General features: G+C 32.8%; 2 protein-coding genes across 3 annotated transcripts; one reads left to right on the top strand and one right to left on the bottom strand.

Moving 5' to 3' along the window:
- The first annotated feature begins 550 nt into the window (after positions 1 to 550).
- On the top strand, positions 551 to 7,676 carry LOC131638461 (uncharacterized). Of its 2 annotated transcripts, XR_009294676.1 has the most exons (12): positions 551 to 843; positions 948 to 1,010; positions 1,832 to 2,459; positions 2,562 to 2,741; positions 2,823 to 3,411; positions 3,654 to 4,082; positions 4,450 to 4,720; positions 5,434 to 5,486; positions 5,577 to 5,684; positions 5,769 to 6,998; positions 7,142 to 7,237; positions 7,339 to 7,676. XR_009294676.1 is itself a non-coding variant. In XM_058909022.1 (10 exons), exons 3-10 carry the CDS (start codon positions 1,848 to 1,850, stop codon positions 6,893 to 6,895), a joined length of 3,369 nt encoding a protein of 1,122 aa, XP_058765005.1. In that variant the 5' UTR covers positions 551 to 843; positions 948 to 1,010; positions 1,832 to 1,847; the 3' UTR covers positions 6,896 to 7,117. The 2 variants fall into 2 exon arrangements, 1 of the variants encoding a protein (XP_058765005.1); XM_058909022.1 differs by lacking the exons at positions 7,142 to 7,237; positions 7,339 to 7,676 and having other exon boundaries at positions 5,769 to 7,117.
- A 6,077-nt stretch (positions 7,677 to 13,753) lies between these two features.
- On the bottom strand, positions 13,754 to 14,389 carry LOC131638469 (uncharacterized). The gene has a single exon (XM_058909028.1). The coding sequence runs from the start codon at positions 14,387 to 14,389 to the stop codon at positions 13,754 to 13,756; it is 636 nt and encodes a 211-aa protein (XP_058765011.1).
- Between the last annotated feature and the right edge of the window lie 8,216 nt (positions 14,390 to 22,605).

The following is a 22,605-nucleotide window of genomic DNA, read 5'->3' as shown; positions in this document are numbered from 1 at the left end:
ATAAGAAAACTATTTATGAGAAAAAAATTCTTAAAATTTAAAATAACTTGATTAAAATTTTATTAAGAGGAATTCTTGATGGACACGGACATAAAACCTTTTTCTTAGTCACAACCAATAGAAATAAGACAACTCATTATGAAGGAGAGAGAAAATTTAAGATTTATTTAAATTTTAATTTCTTTTTTAATTGGATTCATGAGTGGTTGTGATTATGAAGGAGAGAAAAAATTACAATTTTATTTTTTAATTAATTAAAATTTTATGATTGATTGTGTGTAAAACTATTTCTTAGAGTTGTGTCTACCTAAAAATTTCTCTTTTATTAATATTAAATATTTTTGGAAATTGTGCACGAACACGTACCACACCAACGTACGGGTATATACTTTAGTTTTTAAAAATCTGAAACGTACGGGTATATACTTTAGTTTTTAAAAATCTGAAGTACGGTATCCTCGGCCAATGAACGAGTGGGAAGTTGAAAAGTGAGTAAATTAGTAAGTATATTGAGTATTGTTTTTAAAAATGGGTATGCGAAGCATTCCCCTCCATATTTTCCTCTTTTTCTGATTTAACCTCGTCACTCTCCTCATTCACTCCGCAATTTTCCATTAAATTTGAGTCTCCTCGTTCTCTCGCGTGCGCCGTTTCTTTGTCTCTCTTCCAAAACTGATTGATCTCATTTACTGCTGCTATAAATCTCGATGGATTGCTCACTCTCTCTTTCTGTTGGTGCCATTTCCATTTCTACTTTTCTCTCACTACTCCATCTACCGCTCTTTCCCTTTCCTCGCCGGAACCCTAATTCGATCCGCCGGAACTCAAAAAACCACCGCCGAGGTATCATCCACCTTTTTACTATTCTGTTCTATTTTTTTAATCAAAATATTGTTTTTGTTTGAGTGGTTCATTTTACACTCGCAATGAATGAATTGTTGATGCAGTAGGTGATTGGAGAATAGGTGATAGATCAAAAGAAGCTGGATTTCTTTGCCGAACGGAGAGAGGTTGCATCTCTAGACTTAATTATTCCCATATTAACGTTGATGAAATGTCTAATCCTTTGGGGGCTGTTTGGGAGTTTGTTTTTAGAGAGTTTTGGAGGGGAAGTTTTTTAGGATTGCATCTATATCTTAAAATGTGTTTGATATTTTTTTTTTTAAATTTAAAAAACAATATGATTTTATATGCTAATGTAATACATTGTTTTTTAAAGTTTTTAAAAATATCACACACATTTTAAAGATATAGGCATAACCCTCCAAAACCTTTCCCTCCAAAACTCTCCAAAAATCAACTCCCAAATAACCCCTCTGTATACCCCTTAGTGTACTTACAAAGTAGGAATATAATTTTCATATGAGTAATAGGTAATTACGATTATTTTTGGAGAATATTCAATGTCCAAATCAGTTTTTTTGACACATCAACTGTAATTTATGATATTTTCTCACATTCAGTTGGAAATCTGTGAATGGAATCTATGTTTTATGCCACATTGTTAACAAACGAGATTATTCATCGAGAAAGAGAAAAGGAGGTTATAAGCCACCTGATAGCTGAAAAACTAGCCGATGGCTTAGCTTATTTAAGGAGAAAATATTCTTTTTAAAATTTTAAGGCATTACATGCACTACTTTCAAGATTATAGTATCATTTTTGTTTCCTTAATCATTGTCCAGGGGGCACTGTTTAGCATTTCCCAAGTGTAAATGATATAGACTAAATAACTTATTTAGGGGTCTTAATTGGTCTAATTTGCAATATGCTTAATTAGAATCTCTAAAGTTGCACGACTTTATTTTAATGTTGTTTTTCATGATTTCAGATCCATCCATCAAGCAATGGCAACCAAAGGATGTAACAAGCTACCGACTATTTTTTATCTAAACAAATCTCTTCAAGACATCATAGAGGAGGTCAAAAGAAGAAATATTTGTCTCTTTGACATACTACCAGTTGTTAAATCAGACTTGCTAGTTCCATTAGTGGAGGAACTATTAAGTTACTATGATCATGAGAAAAACCTTTTCGAAATCAACGGGCATAAACTTGCTGTTACTTTGGAAGACATTTTATACATAACTGGTTTGCCCATTCGGGGCAAACCAATTATGAAAGCTTCTAAAGAAAATGGGGCTTTCGAACGTGTTTTTGGAATCAACAACAAAAAGCCTTGCAGTATTAAGAGGCTGAAGGAGCTGGCAGGCAATTCAAATCTTGATATTGATACTAGAGTGAAGGCAGCTCTACTGGTGTTAATTGCCTGCGTTGTTATACCTACCGGTGACACGCACACTATAAGGGGAGATTTTGTCAGTTATGTTGAAAGACTTGAGGACGTTGACAACTATGCATGGGGAGCAGCTCTTCTCGCATTTTTGTACAGTGGTATTTGCAAATGGAAGGTTGGTAGGCAAAAAAGTGTAATCGATGGCAACCTTTGGGTTGTATTGGTAAGTTGACTTTTTTTTTTTTAATTAAATTGTAGAAAATGTTAAACCAATTTTGCCGTACTCAACTGCAGTTTAAGTTTTATGAAATTTTACCTTTTGCAGGCGTTTTTTCTTATCCGCATTCCAGACTTGGTAGAAGCTATTGATCTCAATCTAAACTTGGATGGGCAACAAGTACCTTTGCTGCTTCCAGTAGTGGAGGCGGTAAGCACAATTTCCCACAACCACAAACCCACTTACATAAGCAAAGTACAGAAAATGCTAGACACTCTTACTGAGGAGGTAAGTCAATTTTGTTGTTTTCTTCACCAATAGAATTTCAAAGGTACTGTACATAGTTTAACTTTTAATGGTTCTCATTAGCAAATATGTTGGAAGCCGTACAAATTAGATCTTCATCGTCCTATACTGAGGGATCAGGAAATGTACAAGCTGCTTCTGGCCCCAATTTGTTGTATGAGTGCCGTACATTACCATACACCTCATTATGTCCACAAGCAATTGGAAGAACTTGAGGTCGTAGATGTGAATAAGATAATGTGGAAACTACCCAAATGCAAGAAAAGAAAAGGAAATAGTGGACCGACTCCCCAAACGTTTTTATCTGATTTCGAGCTTCAACAATGGAATGAAGGGAGACTGGTAATCAACTATCTGCAGGGTCATGAAGATGATGGTATGGTTTATCAACCCGGGAGTCATGTAGAGAATGTTATGGTTGATAAACCTGAGGCTTCTAACGCTAGGGATGTATATTCCTTCATACATGTTGTTGATCTATCCGAGACAAGTATGGTTGATCAACCCAGGAGGAATGTAGAGAATGTTATGGATGATCAGCCCGATAGGCATGTAGGTATTGTTATGGTTCATCAACCCGAGACTTCTAACTCTAGGGATGTAGATTCTGAAGTACATGTTGATGATCAACCCGAGAAATCTATTCACGCAGGTATCCAATTTGAACCTCATCGAATTAGTATTATCTTCAATAGAAGATCATTGCTTCATATTTTTCTAACTTTTCAAACAAGCTTATTAATCTATCTTGTTTTAAGGTTTATTTTCAATGTTTCGTTGCATCTTATTTTTAAGGTTCAAATTATATGTTAGAAAGCTTAGGTGAATCACTACACCAATTTCACTCAATAAGATACTCAAATTTCTCTCTCTGGTTTATCATTTTCCTAACAGATGACCATGAGCTTAAGAGGATGAAGCATGTTGGCTCTGCTTCTGTTGATGAAAAGGAAGATTTTGAAGTCCAAATAGTTGAGGAAGCAGGCATTTCTTTTCCTGATGGGTTTTCTAAACTGGAAATTAATCCTTGTCCTGTTGCTGGAAATGAAAATACAAAAATATCCGACTATACTAGACAGTTATTATGGGAGACACACAACAGCTGTCTGCATGATCTGGATACTAGTGCTACTGAAAGTATTGATGAACCTCAAAAAATTCAAAGTGGTATGGTTGATCACGAGTGTACAAAAGAAGCTAGTGTGGTTGCTGTCCTATGTGAATCAATAGAGAAACAGGGTGATGAGGTTACTGTTTCTTCTATTAAGGATGATAAGGAGGCAATACAAGAGCATCATGACAAGCCATACTCGAAATTATCAGGTAATCATTAACATATACTTATGGTTCCTTTCCAATTTTGTAGTTTTTGTAGGTGTATTCAATTTTTAATGACTCTGTTTATTGAAAGTGCTTTGTGCACCTCTAAGAACTCATTGCCAACATGTAACTATTCTTGAATGTTAGAGCATCTCGTTACACATATTAAGCCTGCCACCTTATTTATGGTCTATGCATAGTGTCTGTGAATGAGGTTGTGGCATCTGATTCCTGATCAATTGTCTACTTTTTGAATTTTTCTTGTTTACTCTTGTTTCTGCTCAGTGTGTGCATATAACACATTAACTTCTGGGTGTAATATTGGAAAATGTTATAATTTATACTCCATCGTTTCATAAACGTACACCAGAACCTCCTAGAAATGGAAGCAAAGGTAAGACTCCCGCAAAACGGTCAGAAAAAGGGGATAGATCAACCAGTGTACCTCTGAGCCCATCATCTGGTTTCCAGCTGTTGCAATCCAACGAGGCACATCAGTATAGGAATATTGATTCCATCAGTACAAAGCCATTTTCAGATTTGAATGCCTCTGCTTCTCAGTCTGTTATGTTTCAACAGCCTTTTATGGATGTTCAGCAAGTACAGCTGCGTGCACAGATCTTTGTCTATGGAGCTTTGATGTGAGTTGGCTGTTATTTTCATTTGTAAATGTTATGGCTTCTTAGATGTGATGTTCAAGTGTGCTTATGAATATTATATTTTCATCCGTTCTCCACACTTATAACCCTTAGTGTTAAAAATGAGACCAGACTAGTCGATCCTACTGGTTGAACTAGGAATCAGTCAAGCATTCTGTTCCTAATTGATCTTAGATTCAGTCAAGCATTATGTTCCTAACTAATCTTAGAATTGGTGAGAACAATAAAAAAGCAAGCTTTTAATGTTTTTTCTTTCTTTTCTGTAATTTCTATTTTTATCTCATAATTTTAACTAATGTCTAGTGATAAAAAGACATTTTTATGGGGTTTAACTATTTTACCGTTCACTATAAATTTTCTTTGATATTAATTAACATTAAACTTTCTTATATTTTAATATTTTAATATTATTTACTATTATATAATATAGTGTGTGTATCTATGTGTCTGACTTCCGGACCATTGACCGATGAACTAATATTTTCAGCAGCAATGGGATTATTTTGCTGTTTTGGTGGAATTCTTTCAGTTCAATTTGGTGTGTTGAACCTTAGTCATTTTCTAAGATGTTCCCAACTTCTGATAACCGTTATCTGAATCCAATCCAAAGCCTGTTTGCATCTTTATGAGATAGGATTTTGTTTAGCCAGCATGATTACCAACCGTGTTTATCACTTTTCTTATTGTTATTGCAGTCAAGGCATAGTACCCGAGGAGGCTTATATGTTATTGGCTTTTGGCGGTTCAGGTTTTTGTCCCCCTCAAAATCATGATCTCTTTGCTTATTTTTTCTCTTGCTTGCAATAAAGTATTAAGCTCCTAGAAATTGTTTTGTTAGATGGTGGACGGAACTTTTGGGAGAAAGCCTGGTCTTCCTACTTGGAAAGGCAGCAGAGTCACAAGTCTAATTTAATTAATCCAGAAACACCACTGCAATTACTATCAGGTATGTTTATGATATGTACTTATATATGTGTTTAGATTTTCCGCTGGTTTCATCGTGTAACTATTGTGAGATGAGATCCTGCAGGTACTAGAACCCCTGATTTGGCAGTTAAGCAAAGTGAACTGCACGGAACAGGTATTTCTTCCCCTCTTGGCCTAGCAAGTAGCAAGGGCACTCCAACCATTGTAAACCCTTTCATTCACCTGTCATCTCCCCTTTGGAATCTACCGTCTCCCTCACAGGCATTTGTTTCATTGCATCCTAATCAAACTCCACCACTGAGAAACTTCCTTGGGTATAATACATCTATGATATCCCAATCCCCCCTTTTTGGACCACAAATTGCTTCTGCTAGTCCTCCACCTGATAACAGTTCCAATCTCTCTGCTTCTCCTCTGACTCTTGCTGATCGCCTCAAAAGTGGCTGGAATGTTGAGAAGAGGATTATGTCAGACGAGTCTCTTACAAAAATTGAGGAGGCAAAAGTAAATGCAAAGGAAGCTTCTGCTTCTGCACTGCAAGCAAAACTGATGTCTGATGAAGCATTGATCTTTTCTGGTCATGAGAGTTCTTGCGGAACCTATTTTACGAAGGGTACGAGTAACTTGAGAAAAACAACCCCTGCTTCCATCTTAAAGGGTGCAAGTGAAATCAATAAAATGTTCAATATTGATAAGAACATCAAGAATGAAAAGAACCCAGATGCACACAGATTGGCAAGGTCTGGTCTTCGTAAAGAAGTTCCAAAACATTATGTTGCAAGGGGGACAAGTAGGATTAATGATGGAAATGATTCAGATAAGACTGCAGTTTCTTTGATACCACATGCTTCAGGATCACGGGGATGGAAAAATAGTTCAATAAAGGACACCAAAGAAAAATTCGGAGCTGACTGCAAGCCCACTTCTAAGTCTGGAAAGCCACAGGTTTTGAGTAGAGTGATCCCATCAAAACAAAAACCGTTGTCAAAGTCTCGTAACCATGATTTGACATGTCGTACAGAAAGGACAAGGGACTCTTCAAGGCATGTCAATAATGCAACTCAGCGTGAAAATCAGATGGAGAGGGCATCCTATTCTGAATCTTCAGGAGCAAGAAAAACCTCAAATTCCTCACGTGCATCTTCAACTGATTCTCATCCCACCAAGAAGCCATTAGGGTCAAGAGTAAGTAAAGGAAAACTAGCACATGCTGATGGAAGGTGGGGGTAAACTTGAAGTGGCAAAGGACTTCAAAGGAAATCCTGTTAAATCAACCTCTGAAGTAGTTCTTGATCCTCGTAGATCAAATCGCAAGATCCAGCCAACATCAAGAGTAAGAATATGTTTGAGAACAACTAAAATTGATTGTTCTAAAGTTTTGCATCTGCTGATTTTATTTTATTTTCAAAATGATAAGAATGTGTAAAAACTTAGCCATTTATTTTGAGCCTGATGTTGTTGACTCTGGTTTGGCAGCTATAGAAAGGAATCCAGAGCTCATTAATTATCACAAGACTCCTTCGGGTCCACACGAAAAAGGTTATAAAAACTATAACCGGAATACTCCTTTGGGTAAGAATCTGTTTCTATAATTCTAGTCTCAGCTTTTCTCCTGCATTTGTAAGAGGGTGAGTCTATACTTAACATTTCAATTTAATGATTAACTTTGACAGGTAATAACCATGGTTTAATGAAGGCCGCAGTTGGTTGTCTCACATAATTTGCATAAATTTGTATATTATATATAATAGGGGACATAGCTAAGGGAATTCTTGCTATATATAAATTTGTAGGCTGGCTGGCTGTACATGGAATTTATCCATGTTGACTTATTTATAGAAGTTTGCTGATATATATCAAATGGTAACATAGTACTTCCTTGGGTATTATAGTACACAACTGTTTTTGCTCCCATTTTCTCCTTTGCCTATTGTCTGTGCTATAAATATAGGTTGGCAAAATCTGGGATAACAATTGCTGTGGCAATCATCAGCACTGTAAAAAAAGACTTAGTCACTATATTAATATTTATTGTTTTGTAGATTATATTTATAATTTATGAATCTTGTCTATATTTTGTTTTTTCTTTAAAGAAAAAGGCCTTTCTTTCTTGTTATTAGAAGTGGCCTTTCATTTTTGTTTGTTATTTTATGTTAGCTGTGACAAAAAGTAAAATGATTTTTTTTTACTCTCTCTTTCAAAGAAGAGCAAGAAAATGACATAAATCATGCATTGAAGGTTATTAGAAATGGTTTTGGTTATTGTACATGGATAATTAATCTTTTCAAATTAAAAAAATTAAGTAATTTAATGTTAGTTAGTTATAGAATATTAATTGTTAATGAATAAATGTATAATTTTTCCGCTTTAAAAAGTATAGAATGACCTTAGAGGCATAGAGAAACATTATTGTTTTTTTTAATTAAATAGCACACCTTAGAAAATTTATGTAAGGTGTTCACAAACGCCAAAAATTTTGTTGGAATTCATCTCTAGCAAATATTTTGTTAAGTTTCTTTAATTTATTTTCTTTTTAAATGATTTTTATAATATTATATATTTGGTTCAAATTTATTTTTGGTGGTTCTATTTTTTTACTTTAAGTTTATTAATTTAAAATTCAATTTTTTGGTTTTCTTATTTATCATGACAATTTTTTTTTGTCCCCTATCACTTTTGATTGACGTGTGTCTACCGGATTACTTGGTGTCACAAGTCACAACATTGATAGCATCTAGCAGGATTCGAACTCAAGACCTTGAGAGGAGCACACACCGCTAGACCAACCCTTAGGGGTTTTATCTTATTAAGTGAGATCAGCAAAATGAATCAACTGTTATCATGATATTTTATTCAAGACCATGTTATGTTCAAATTGTTAGATCTTGAAATCTTTTTAATAATTTCTCTTACAATTTTTCTAGGTCTACATCTATTTTTAATTGTTTGATCTCTCTCTCTCTCTCTCTCTCTCTCTCTCTCTCTCTCTCTCTCTCTCTCTCTCTCTCTCGCTCGCTCTCTCTCTCTCTCTCTCTCTCTCTCTCTCTCTCTCTCTCTCTCTCTCTCTCTCTCTCTCTCTCTCTCTCTCTCTCTCTCTCTCTCTCTCTCTCTCTCTCTCTCTCTCTCTCTCTCTCTCTCTCTCTCCAGTCCACTTATAATCTAAATTAAGCGTCTTAATCCCCCGGTAAGCTTTATGCTCAAGTTCTACCGGCAGGTGACACGATTTACCATAAACTAACTTAAATGGCGTGGTTCCTATTGGGATTTTATAAGCTGTCATATACGCCCACGGAGCTTCGTGTAGCTTTGAAGACCAATCTTTTCATGTAGCAACTGTTTTTTCTAAAATTTGTTTGATTTCTCAATTTGAGACCTCTACTTGTCCAATAGTTTGTGGATAATAGGGTGTTGCTACACGGTGTCGAACTCCATATTTCAAAAGAAGTTTTTCAAAGATTTTTTAGATAAAGTGGGAGCCTCCATTGCTAATTACCAATCTAGGCACGCCGAATCTAGGAAAAATTATGTTCTTGAAAAGCATGATTACTAATCGTGTGTCATTTGTAGGAGAGACTACTACCTCGATCCATACATAGTCTACAACAACTAGTATGTATTTGTTGCCAAAAGACGAAAGAAACGGTCCCATGAAATCTATTCCCCACACATCAAAGACTTTTATTTCTAGAATACCTTTCTGAGGCGTTTCGTCGCGTCTAGAGACGTTTTCAGTGCGTTGGCACTAATCGTATTTTATAACAGCGATATGGACATCTTTCCATAGAGTATGTCAAAAGAGGACATCTTGTAGGATCTTAGCACAAGTCTTTGAAGTGCTCGCATGTCCTCCATAGGGAGCGGAATGACAATGAGAAATTATATTCTCTATCTCATCTTCGGGGACACATCGACGGAAGATACCATCGGCTCCTCTTTTGAATAGAAGTGGTTCGTCCCAGTTATATTGTTTTACATCATGAAAGAATTTCTTCTTTTGTTGATAGGTTAGATATGGTGGTAACACTCCAGTGGCTAGGTAGTTGACAAAGTCAGTGTACCAAGGTAGCGTGGTTTTAGTATAAATTGCTTTCACAACCTCATTTGTTTCGGCGTCATTATATGTTAGAGAATGTTCGATCGAATTACTTTCTAACTGGGCTAAGAGTCTTTCATAGGGGAAATCGTCGTTAATCGGAACATTTTCAGGTTGGATACCTTCCATTCTTGATAGGTGATCAACTCTTGTAAGAGTAATAATCAATCTATGAAGTCTTGGTTAGGCATCTTTCTTACTTAACATGTATCTAATTGCGGCGTGATCGGTATAGATGATTATTTTTTCTCATACCAAGTAAGAACGAAATTTATCTAAAGCGAACATGACAGTTAAGAGTTCATTTTCTGTGGTGGCGTCGTTCATTTCCGCATGGTCTAAGGTTCTACTAGCATAGTAAATTGCATGAAGCTTTTTATCCTTTCGTTGTCCTAAGACTGCGCCTAGAACATAGTCACTTGCATCACACATTATTTTAAATGGTTGGTTCCAATTTGGAGGCTGCATAATAGGTGTTGAGATTAATGCTTGTTTAAGAGTTTGAAAGGCGTTCAAGCATTTTTCATCAAAGATGAATTCAGCGCCCTTCATTAACAGCTCAGTTAGTGGTTTGGTTATTTGAGAAAAATCTTAAATGAAACGTCGATAAAAATCGGCGTGTCCTAGAAAGCTTCGTATTTCTCTAGCAGTTTTCGGAGGTTGAAGGTTTTCTATAAATTCGATTTTTGCTATATCGACTTCAATCCCCCTATTAGACACAATGTGTTCAAGCACAATTCCTTGCCGTACCATGAAATGGCATTTTTCTCAATTTAGCATTAGATTGACACTTACGCATCGTTCGAGTAACATTTCAAGGTTCGACAGGCATCCTTCAAAGATCTCTCCACCGACAGGGAAATCGTCCTTAAAGACTTCCATCATGCCATCCAAAAAATCAGTGAATATCGCCATCATGCACCTTTGGAATGTTACTGGTGCGTTACAGAGTCCGAATGGCATTCGTCGGTAAGCGAATGTACCATAAGGACATGTGAAGGTAGTCTTTTCTTGGTCATCAGGGTGGATATGAATTTGGAAAATCCTGAGTAACCATCTAAATAGCATAAATGGGAACGTTTAGCCAGACGTTCAAGCATTTGATCTATGAAAGGTAAAGGAAAATGATCTTTACTGGTGGCTTTGTTTAACTTCCTATAGTCGATACACATTCTCCATCCAGTTTGAGTGTGTTGTGCTACAGTTTCGCCTTTTGCCTTGGTAATAACAATAACTCTTCCTTTCTTGGGTACAACATGTACGGGACTAACCCATTTACTATCGGATATTGGGTAAATAATTCCTACTTTTAATAGCTTTTGCACTTTTCTTTTGACTACATCACTTAGAATGGGGTTGATTCATCTCTGATGTTCTCTATAAGTCTTACAGTCTTCCTCCAGCATAATGCGATGCATACAGGTAGAAGGACTTATTCCTTTTAGATTTGAGATGTTATAATCTAAAGCGGTTGGGTATTTCCTTAGGACATTGAGTAGTTTTTTAGTTTCTATTTGTCCCAAATCAGCGTTGACTATGATAGGTCGTTCAAGTGCTTCGTCTAGGAATTCATACCTTAGACAAACACATGTTTGGAAATATTACTATTATGTTTGGAAATATACAAACATGTTTTATAACATACATATACAAATTCAGTTTTAAATCTATTATATATGAACAAAATAAAAAATAAAAATAAAAACTGTTTTTATTAAATATATCATATACATATACATATTTTGTTTTCATTATATATATATATATATATATATATATATATATATATATATATATATATATATATATATATATATATATATATATATATATATATATATATATATATATATATATATATATATATATATATATATATATATATATAACACATATAAAAATTCTTTCTAAAATATATAAATATAATATATATTCTATTTTTTTTTTAAATATAGTATAATATTACTCATTATAATAAATAATATATATAATAAAAATTAAAAATTAAAACTTTATAATATATAACTATTATATTAGTTTTGAATATATTAAATTTGTTTAAGTTATAATAATCTATTTTTTAAAGTGAGAACTTTATAATATATATCTATATTATATTCTTAAAAATGAAAACTTTATAATATATATAACTATTATATTCGTTTTAAAATTATATTAATATTTATAATAATTTATTTTATATATTGTAAAATATTAAAAAAAATCGTTTTAATAATAATAATAATATATAATAATTTTAATAATAGTTTTAATATATCAGTTTTTTTCTAATAGTTTTAAAAGTATTAATAAAAGATATATTTAATTTTTGTTTTTATTTTATTTACTATATTCTGTTTTATTTATAAAATAACCTAATTAAAAAATAACCTAATAAATCTATTAATCTATACAAAAAACAAAAATCTATTAAAAATATCTTAATACATCTATTAAAAACAATCACATTATAATCTATAATAAAACTTATCTCTTTAAAATCTATACAAAAATAATCTAATAAATCTATTAAAAATATACTACATTAGAAAAAAATAACTTACCTCTTCTTCAATCTACTCCTCCTTCTTCAATCTACTCCACCTTCTTCAATCTACTAAATCTATACAAAAAAAATCAAAAATTAAAAACAGAATATAGAATGAAATTATAAGACAATACTGATGCAACCTTAATTACCTTTGATATAAGAAAAATATTTGGATTGAATTAGTATTGCAGTTGGATTTTGGAAGAGAAGGTTTGGATTTTTGGTTTTGGGAGAGAAGGTTCTGCATAATTGAAACGAAAATGGTTTCTTTTGTTCTGATGAATGGTGGTGGAGTGAAGTGAATTGCTTACATTAATACACAATGTAGCGACGTGAATTTAACCTCGCTATTTGCCACGTGATAAACACGTCGCAATAAGAAAACGGTAACATTTAATTAATGTCTCTGCCATAAATTATGTCACCTAGTCATTTCAGTGTAACATTGTGTTTTCCTTTTAAATGTTGCGACGTGTTTGTAACGTCACAACTGAATTTTTTAAAATTTGAATCTTCCCCCATGTGAATGTTATAGCTTTTTAAATTTTAATTTATAAATTTAATGTAGCGACGTGTATCCCATGTCGCAACTTTATTCACGTAACCCAATGCCTGACTTCTGATCAGGGCTGGTGAACAGCATGTGCAAGCTGTGCAATGGCACAGGGCCTCTCCATTAATGAGGCCTATTTTTTAGTGTTATCTATTATTTAAAAAAAAAAACTAGGTAATATAGTAATACATAATAGAAATTATATTGTATATGCTTAATATGTTTGTTATTTAAAGTTTTTTACCCATATCTCGTTATGACAATTCTCTAAATGATATTAGATTGTATATTATTCTTTGACAACAAATAATATTAAAATAGTAGTAACTTAGAACAGTATGAGGACGTGTGACAAAATTGATGATAATCATTCATCAATGAAACAGGATTTTTTTAGAAAAGATATTAAACATATATTACTCAACAACACTTTGTATCATAAAATTAAGACACGAGTTAAACAAATTAAACTCAATAAATTAAGATAAGTTAAACAAATTCAGACAACAAAAACTCAACAAATTAAAAATGTTTTTTGAAAAAAATCCAATACATACCGAAAATAAAATTGATTAAAGTAAAAATAACTATAACTGAATTTATTTTTGATTAATATAAAATTATATTTTTTATCTGTCATTTTTAATTATTATAATTGTATGTATTTTTATAATTTAGGCCCATTTTTAAAATAGAACGGGGCCTCCAAATTGATTGAGCCGGCCCTGCTTCTGATTACTTTATGGCTATAAAGTTATTTAAAATTTAAAAACAGGTTGCAATGTGTTTTTCATGTCGCTACAGGCAATAATGAGCCACGTGTTTTCCACGTTGCTAAAATATGTCGCTGGGGAGAGGATTTCTTGTAGTGTTTGGGTAGTGTTTTAAGTTCTACAACATGTTTCTTAGGGCAAGGAATATATGATCAGGAGTTAATGTTAGGCATTCACTTAAATTGTCATCTTGGTACTCCTCACGCCAATTATCGTCATCGAAGATAGGTGGTATTGGAATTTTCAACACTTCAGAATAGGTATTTTGTTGTTTCTCCATTTCTTTAACGCAATCATCAATAACATATAAGAAACAACATGAATCATCTATAGCAGGTGCTTTGAAGAATTGGGAGAGGATAAACTCTACCTTTTCTTCACCAACCTCAAAAGTTAGTTTTCCTTTCTTCACGTCTATAATGGCTCCAGCGGTGGCCAAGAATGGACTACCTAAAATAATAGGGATGTTGGAGTCTTCCATAATATCCATTATTATGATGTCGGTAGGAATATAGAATTTTCCTATGCAGACAGGAACATTTTCAAGCATACCTACGGGAAACTTAACAGAACGGTCAGCTAGTTGCAAAGACATTTTTGTTGGTCTTAGTTCACCTAGTTTGAGTTTCTCGCAAATGGATAAGGGCATTAAACTAACACTTGCTCCTGAATCACATAGGGATTTGTCTATGACAAAATTTCTAATTACACATGGTATGGAAAAAATACCAGGGTCTTTTAGTTTAGGAGGCATGTTGTTTTGGATTATAGCACTACACTCAGCGGTTAGCATAGCAATTTCGTAATCTACGATCTTTTTCTTATTAGACAGAATATCTTTAAGGAACTTAGATTACGAGGGCATTTATGTAATGGCTTCTGTGAAATGTATAATAACGTTTATTGTTTCAGAAGTTCTACAAATTTCTTGAATTGCCCTTCATTTTAAAATTTAGCGAGTCTTTGAGGATATGGAATTGGTGGTTTGTATGGTGGTGGAGGTACATAAGGTTTCACTTTTTCTGATGCCTCTTTACTCTTGTCTTCCTTTTCACTTTCAGGTTGTCCTTTCTCCTTCTCAGTTTCTTTAACTGGTTTTTGATATATGGTCGGATTTTGAAGTCTCGGGTCAACTGGTCCATCTAATGCAGCTCCACTTCGATGTGTAATAGCATTAGCGTGTCCTTTAGGATTTGGTTGTGGCTGTCAAGGAAAAGTACCAGCAGGTGCAACAGTACTCGCTTGTTGTTGTGCCACTTGAGAAATTTGATTCTCTAACATTTTGTTGTGGGTTGCTAGGGCGTCTACCTTTTTTGCTAATTGCTTTAATTGTTCACCAGTGTGAACATTTTTATTAAGGAACTCCTTATTCTGTTGACCTTGAGTAGCAATAAAGTTCTCCATTATGATCTCGAGGTTAGACTTCCTAAGAACGTTAGGAACATTTGCAACGGGTTTTTGATACCCTGGCGATACAGCAGGTGCTTGGCCAAGTGCGAATAAAGCGTTGTTGTTCTTGTACAAGAAATTAGGGTGGTTCTTGCACGTTACAATGTGTGTGCCGAGGGGCACACTTGACATCTGTGCCGGACAAGGTAGGGGCTATGCACCTGTGTCGGGCGGCACAGTACTCTTTGTTGCAAATTAAGTAGACACTTCTACTACTTTAGCAAAAGTGTAATCTTTTAGCCATTTTCTTCCTATTTCTTCCTCTTATCTAATTAAAGCCTAGACAAATGTAATTACCTGAAAACACACTGAAAATACCAAAGTGAAGCAACATAATAGATGAAAACGGTAAATTAATTCATTTAAATTAAGCCTAATACGCAGTATATTTTCGTGTTATCATTTATCTCAAAATCTCACAATGTTAGAAAACACATTCTTCCATTAATGATTTAAAAACTCACAAATTACTTGTTCTTTCTTTTGTTAAAAGAGTTTGAATCCTTAGTGAACACTAGCTAACGATTTATTTCATCTTCTATCTCATCGGTTTCATTGTTGCATAGATTTGAATCTCATCTTATAAGATTCATGATTGATTGAGGAGATTCGTTATGAATTTAACATTTCTTCGAAGATTAATTTGTTTACGATTTTCGAGGATTACAAGATTATGTGGTTTTGAATATGGTTGGGACAATTCCAAAGAAAAAAATAAGGATATTCTTCTCTCAATGTAGACCTTGGTAGTACTACATGGAACTCTACATATGAGGTAAGAGTTTTTTTCAATCTCTAGACAGTCCAACGCTCAAGATACTGACGGAAGTTTGTGGAAATTGCCACAAACCTAGACTTAGGAGCAGATTGTTGGATCTAGAAGGTTCAAGAAGCAAATTTGAGAAAATATTTTGCATAGAGTTCAGTTTGTGAAACTGTGTACAAGTCAAGATCTAAAACAAAGAATTTTATCTTTTTAGCATTTATTTTTGGATAAGTGATTGTACGAACTCTTGTAATATTGTTACAAATTATTTTGGAAGACCAACAAATTTTCAGTAGAAAGCCATTGGAGATATGATTAAACACAAAGTGAGGATGAACTTGCCTAGCCACTATAAACCCTGGTGTACATTTCTCTCTCTCTCTCTCTCTCTCTCTCTCTCTCTCTCTATATATATATATATATATATATATATATATATATATATATATATATATATATATATATATATATATATATATATATATATATACATATATATATATATATCACACATACACACGCACGAATTTAAATTTGTAGTTGATCACATGATTAGGTTACTTTTACTATTTTCTAGAATCACATGTTGATATGATTTATCTTATTGTAAGTAGTAGGTTTTATCAGAACCAACATTTCTAGTCTGTCTTATTATGGATTAAGTCATAATACTTTGATTGTTGAATCTTATGTGTATTGAAAGTTATTCAATAACACTTTTTCGTGAAAGTGAACAATTGTGAAATAAAATTATTTTGTATATTATGGTGAAATTCAATAGTTCATCTTATATGTATTGTAAACTGTTTGAGTAAACTGATATAACTTCCAATCGATAAGCATAAACTCTTTTACGCAAACTTTGCTTTTATCGGACAAAGCATTTTGAAAATGAAACTCTGATTAAAACATTTTTCAAATTACTATTCTATTTCATGTTCTCACCCAACATTTATCTCTGCTACACTTGTTTTATTCTCGTATTGATTCTAAACCGCCAAACATTATGTCTCGTACAACATCGTAGGTCTTGTTGCACTATAATAAAATTTTCCTTTCATCTTGAGCAATACCTTTGTGTCACATAAAACCCCTGAAGTTCTCCTCCATTTTAGCCACCGAACTTAAATCTGATGATTTATATCCCTTTCTATTTCTATATCATTTTGTAGGATGGTCCCAATATAATTAAAACACATGACTTGTAGAATGATATGGTCTCCTGCTTTCACATTTAGGTTAGAAATGATTATCATTTTTTTGAACTTACATTCCATATACTCTATTTTACTTATGCTAAGGCAAAACCCAAGTGTTTCTAAAGGTCAACTCCAAGTCTCCATCATCTTAAAGTCATCCTTTAACTCACAAGTAAAACAATATCATCTGCAAAAAGCTTGCTTCTCGGTGCTAGCTCTTGGATGTGGTATGTCAGTACATCCAAAATTAAAGTAAAAAGGTAGGAGCTTATGGTTAAACCCTTATACAAACATATTGTAATAAGCAAAAGGTTTTTCTTCCCACCTTGTTTCAGCACACTAGTTGATGGACTTGAATATTCGATGATGACAATCAAATGAAATATAACCAAAACCTCATCTCAAGCTACTCAAGCAAGTGTCTACCAAATAGAAAGTACCTGGAATTGTCTTGAAGCTCTAAAGAAGCCCTCCTAATTTAGTAGTGAGTGAACAATTTGTAAAGCATAAGGGCTTTATCATAAAAGCGCGTGGCTAAAGCACACACACTAAAATATTATTCAAATTGTTGTTATCCAAGAAAATATTTTCAAAAACATATTGAAGTTGTGCCAGATGAATTAGGGACTGTCAAAATAGCTATAGGAGAAATTTTGACTTATCTAATTAATTAGCAGTTTTGTCTAATCAATTAGCTTTGCTCAAACTTGAGCCCCAAGAAATTTGGACAACACCTTAACGATTATATATATTTTCTTACCTGTTATAAACTTATAATTGATTAAATTTCAAATTTCTAGTCGATTGTAAACAAGTTCCAGTCGATAAAATTGCCATAAAATACATTTATTGGAAATTCTTTTTTGAGCGAACCTTTAGCCTATAAAATCGGTACCTTACCTCATTTCATATCATCCAGAATCTTGTTTTGACACACCTCTCTCTCTCTCTCTCTCTCTCTCTCTCTCTCTCTCTAAAAGTTATATTCTTCACTTTCTCTCACAATTATTTTAGCTTAAGCGCTTTTATGAGAAAAATCCTTTTGTGAGTGAGTTATAAGTGAAATTATGGAAAGATAAAATTGTAATATTCACGAAGGTTTTATTTTATACCTTGGTTGAATAATATCCAATTAGGGATTTTTGTTTGGGTTAAAAGCTAAACTCGTAAAAGCTTTGGTTTAGAGATTGTGTGATTCAGTTCTAGTTTAGGTTTGAGATAAGCCCGATATAAAATTTCATTGGTTCTTGGTCATCCCAGTATTAAAACCAAGATAGGTTCAAGTTCGGCCCGGTATTAAATGCTTGGTAGGTTCGAGATCAGTCTGGTATTAAAATCTCGCAGGTTATTGATTATCCCGTGTAAAATCAATGTATAAGGTTCGTAAGCTCAACCCGTGTAAAAACTTGCAAGGTTTGCAAAACTTGAAGACTATCTGCTTTAAGGTTCTTGTTTATGGAGAAAGGACTAGTTGCCTTGATTCACTGTTTGGAAGAGAAAACTCTAACTGCCATATTCTAAGTCTTGTGTTATTTGGTTGAGATGAATCATAATTTCCTTGTATAAGGGGGGGTCATAATTCTTTCCTACAAAAAGCTTATAGACAAGATCTTGTAATATTGTTACAAATCATATTGGAAGACCAACAATTTTTTTAGTAGAAAGCCATTGAAGATATGATTAAACATAAAGTGAGGATGAACTTGCCTAACCACTATAAATCCTGGTGTACATTTCTCTCTCTCTCTCTCCCCTCTCTCTCTCTCTCTCACACACACACACGAGCATTTAAATTTGTAGTTGATCGCATGATTAGGTTATTTTTACTATTTTCTAGAATCGCATGTTGATATGATTTATCTTATTGTAGATAGTGATTCGTTGTGTAAGTAGTAGGTTTTGTTAGAACTTACATTTCTATTTTGTCTTAGTGTGGATTAAGTCATAAGACTTTGATTGTAGAATCTTAACTGTATTGAAAGTTATTCAATAACAATTTTCCATGAAAGTGAACAATTGTGATATAAAATTATTTTGTATATTATGGTGAAATTCAATAGTTCATCATATATGTATTGTAAATTGTTTGAGTAAACTAATATAACTTCCAATCGATAAGCATAAACTCTTTTACACAAACTTTGTTTTTGCCACACAAAACATTTTGAAAACGAAACTCTAATTAAAACATTTTTCAAATTACTATTTTACTCCATGTTCTCACCCAACAGTTATCTCTGCTACATTCATTTTATTCTTGTATTGATTCTAAACTGCCAAATATTATGTCTCGTACAACATCGTAGGTCTTGTTGCACTCTAATAAAATTTTCCCTTCATCTTGAGCGGTACCTTGGTGTAACATAAAACCTCTGAAGTTCTCCTCCATTATAGCCACCCAACTTAAATCTGATGATTTATATCACTTTCTATTTCTTCAACATTTTGTATGATGGTCCCAATATAATTAAACCACATGACTTGTAGAATGATATGGTCTCTAACTTTCACATTTAGGTTATAAATGCTTCTCATTTTGTTAAACTTACACGCCATATACTCTATTTTACTTATGCTTAGGCAAAACTCATGTGTTTCTAAAGGTTAACTCTAAGTCTCCATTCTCTCAAAGTCATCCTTTGACTCTCAAGTAAAACAATATCATCTGCAAAAAGCATGCTTATCAGTGCTAGCTCTTGGATGTGTTCAGTCAGTACATCCAAAATTAAAGTAAAAAAGTAGGAGCTTATGGTTAAACCTTTATACAAATATATTGTAATAGGTAAAATGTTTATCTTTCCACCTTGTGTTTGCACACTAGTCGAAACTCCTTCATGTGGAACCTTGTTTTGCAGGTGATATGCTTTCAACAAGGATATTTTTTCATGATGACAATTATTGTCTTCTGACAAGTCGAGCATAAACAATTAAGCGAATAAAGATGCAAACCTAAGTATTAGGCTTTGATGGACTTGAATATCCGATGATGACAAACAAATGAAATATAACCAAGTTACTACAAAAGATAAAGTGCCTGAAATTGTTTTGAAGCTCTAAAGAAGCCCTCCTAATTTATTAGTGAGTGAACAATTTGTAAAGCATAGGGGCTTTATCATAAAAGCGCGTGGCTAAAGCACGCACACTAAAATATTTTTCAAACTGTTGTTATCCAAGAAAATATTTTCAAAAATATATTGAAGTTGTGCCAGATGAATTAGGGACTAAAGTTAAGTGTGATAAAATAATATTTAGCCAAATTTTAAGTGTATTAAATATCATCTTGTAGTTATAAGTGTTAGAGATAATTATAATTTAGAACATATAAGGTAAATGAACACATAAAAAATAGAATATGAGTATGGGGTTTTTAGACCTCCACTGAATATAAAAGAATATTTTCATTAGGAGTCTCAGACTTCCATTAAATATAAAAGTTAATAACTGCAAATGGGGTTATAAACCTCCACTAAGATATAAAAGTTAGTAACAGCATATGGTGGTTTTTAAACCTCCACTAAAATATAAAAGTTAGTAACAACATATGGTAATTTTAAACCTCCACTAAATATAAAAGTTAGTAACAGCATATGGTGGTTTTTAAACCTCCACTACATATAAAAGTTAGTAATTGCATAAATATAAATGTTAGTAATTGCATATGGGGTTTTATACCTCCACACAAAATTTATAATAAAAATAGTCAGACTTATTATAGAGCACTTGACAAGTTGTCAGTTTTCTATAACAATGAGTAAAGTAGTAACGATAATGAATAGCCACTTTAGTTATAAATCACTTGACTGGTTGCCAGTTTTCTATAATCGGGGCAGATGAAAATATTAATAAGATTAAAGAGTTAAGTATAAAATATATACCTAGTGTACTGGAAACTTCTGATAGAACGACCATGCTCATAACGTGTTAAGAAAACTGAATACAGAGAGATAAGATAGTAGAGACTGAATACAGAGAGATACCGTGCTCATAATGGTTTTTGTGTGTGACATTACATATACCAAGGAGTGGTATTTATAGAGCTAGAACTTCACTACTATTAAATATAATGATACATGCTACTATGCAAAGTTTGAAAATTTTGTAGATAAAAGATATCCACTATTCACAATATATTTCAAAATAGTAATAATAATAATTACTCCCTCCATTCCTATATATAAGCACAAAATTTATATTTCACACATACCAATAAACTTCATTAAAACTCAAAGAATTATTTTACTTCTATAAAAATTAGTTACGTATTGACAGAAATACCCTTTACTATTAATTAAAAAAAGTATTTATAATAATTATCAGCCACCCTAATAATAGCTGTCTGAATTAATTGGTGGTGTTTACAACACCATATTTTCATCTCTCTTACGTGTTTCCCAAAAAAAAATTCTCCTGCTTCTTTCAAAAAGTTTGCCAAATTTTTCGTTTTGCCGCCTTATGTGTTCTTTAAATTGAAAACTAAAATGAAGTTATTTTCTTCAATTATGAATATGCCTCTAAATCTTGATTTAAACAAATCTCCTAAAGAAATTTTGGCTGATGAAAGTAGTACAGCTTCCATGAATTATTCTTCAAGTTTGATTATGGATAACAACCAAGAAAATCTGAATGTTTTTCATGATGACAACAGAACAACTTCTATGAATCATTCTCCAAACATGGAAATGAATTACAACCAAACACCTTCAAACTTTATTGAAGATGGAAATGTAGCAGCTTTCATGAGCTATTCTTCAAACTAGGAGATGGATTACAACACAACAAATCAAGAATTGCTTGATGATTATAACATGTACCCTCCTTCAAATATGAATGATTTATTTTCCGATGAAGATGATAGCGGAGAAGATGAAGAAAGCGCTCAGATTATATCTCAAGAAGGTATATCAATTTTTAGAATTTTTTACGTTATTTTTCTAAAAGTTATTGGTTTGTTTATGTAAAAGATTTTGTTTGTTATTTTTTTGTAAGATTTGATAATATCTCAAATTATTTATTCTAATTGAAGCGTTGATTTGTTTCACATTATTGCTTGTTTCTTTATATAAAATTTATGTTTTCTTCCAATTTTATAGTTGCATATTTGTTTCTTTATATAAATGTCACGTTTTTTTATTCAAGTTTTTGTTTCCTTATACAAAATCTTTTAATTAAATTAATTTTGTTTGATTTATTTTTAGAAGGAAGCACCAATATTGATGAGACACATTCATCGGGAAAAAACCTCATTTCCTTAACAATAATCAAAGAAAATTAATTTCAGAATTATTGATGCATTCAAGTTTTGATGGAAAACTTGAAAGAGGGACGGTTAAAAAGGTGACTACTTCATTTTCAGTATCTATAGATGTTATCTATCGGCTTTGGAGACAACTATGTGAAACGGGAGATGTTTTTCATAAGAAAACAAAATATTGTGGGAGAAAAAAAGTTGAGATTGATTATGAGAAAATGTGTGACATTCCATTATCTATGCGTAGAAATCTTCTATCTTTATCTTGTGCGTTGGGCATTAGCAAGACATCGTTGTTTAGATATGTA

The sequence above is a fragment of the Vicia villosa genome, unplaced genomic scaffold (genome assembly GCF_029867415.1).
Source record: "Vicia villosa cultivar HV-30 ecotype Madison, WI unplaced genomic scaffold, Vvil1.0 ctg.002318F_1_1, whole genome shotgun sequence".
NCBI lineage: Eukaryota > Viridiplantae > Streptophyta > Magnoliopsida > Fabales > Fabaceae > Vicia > Vicia villosa.
The sequence above is the reverse complement of the archived record's forward strand: the minus strand, read 5'-3'. Positions and strand labels throughout refer to the sequence as shown.

What these genes read in the sequence shown, in the direction of transcription:
- LOC131638461 (XM_058909022.1), top strand. Translation starts at nt 1,848, where the DNA reads ATGGCAACCAAAGGATGTAACAAGCTACCGACTATTTTTTATCTAAAC. An exon ending in GCAACCTTTGGGTTGTATTG is followed by an intron (nt 2,460 to 2,561) that starts GTAAGTTGACTT and finishes TACCTTTTGCAG; the next exon opens with GCGTTTTTTCTTATCCGCAT. An exon ending in TTTGTCTATGGAGCTTTGAT is followed by an intron (nt 4,721 to 5,433) that starts GTGAGTTGGCTG and finishes TTGTTATTGCAG; the next exon opens with TCAAGGCATAGTACCCGAGG.
- LOC131638469 (XM_058909028.1), bottom strand. Translation starts at nt 14,389, where the DNA reads ATGCCTCCTAAACTAAAAGACCCTGGTATTTTTTCCATACCATGTGTA.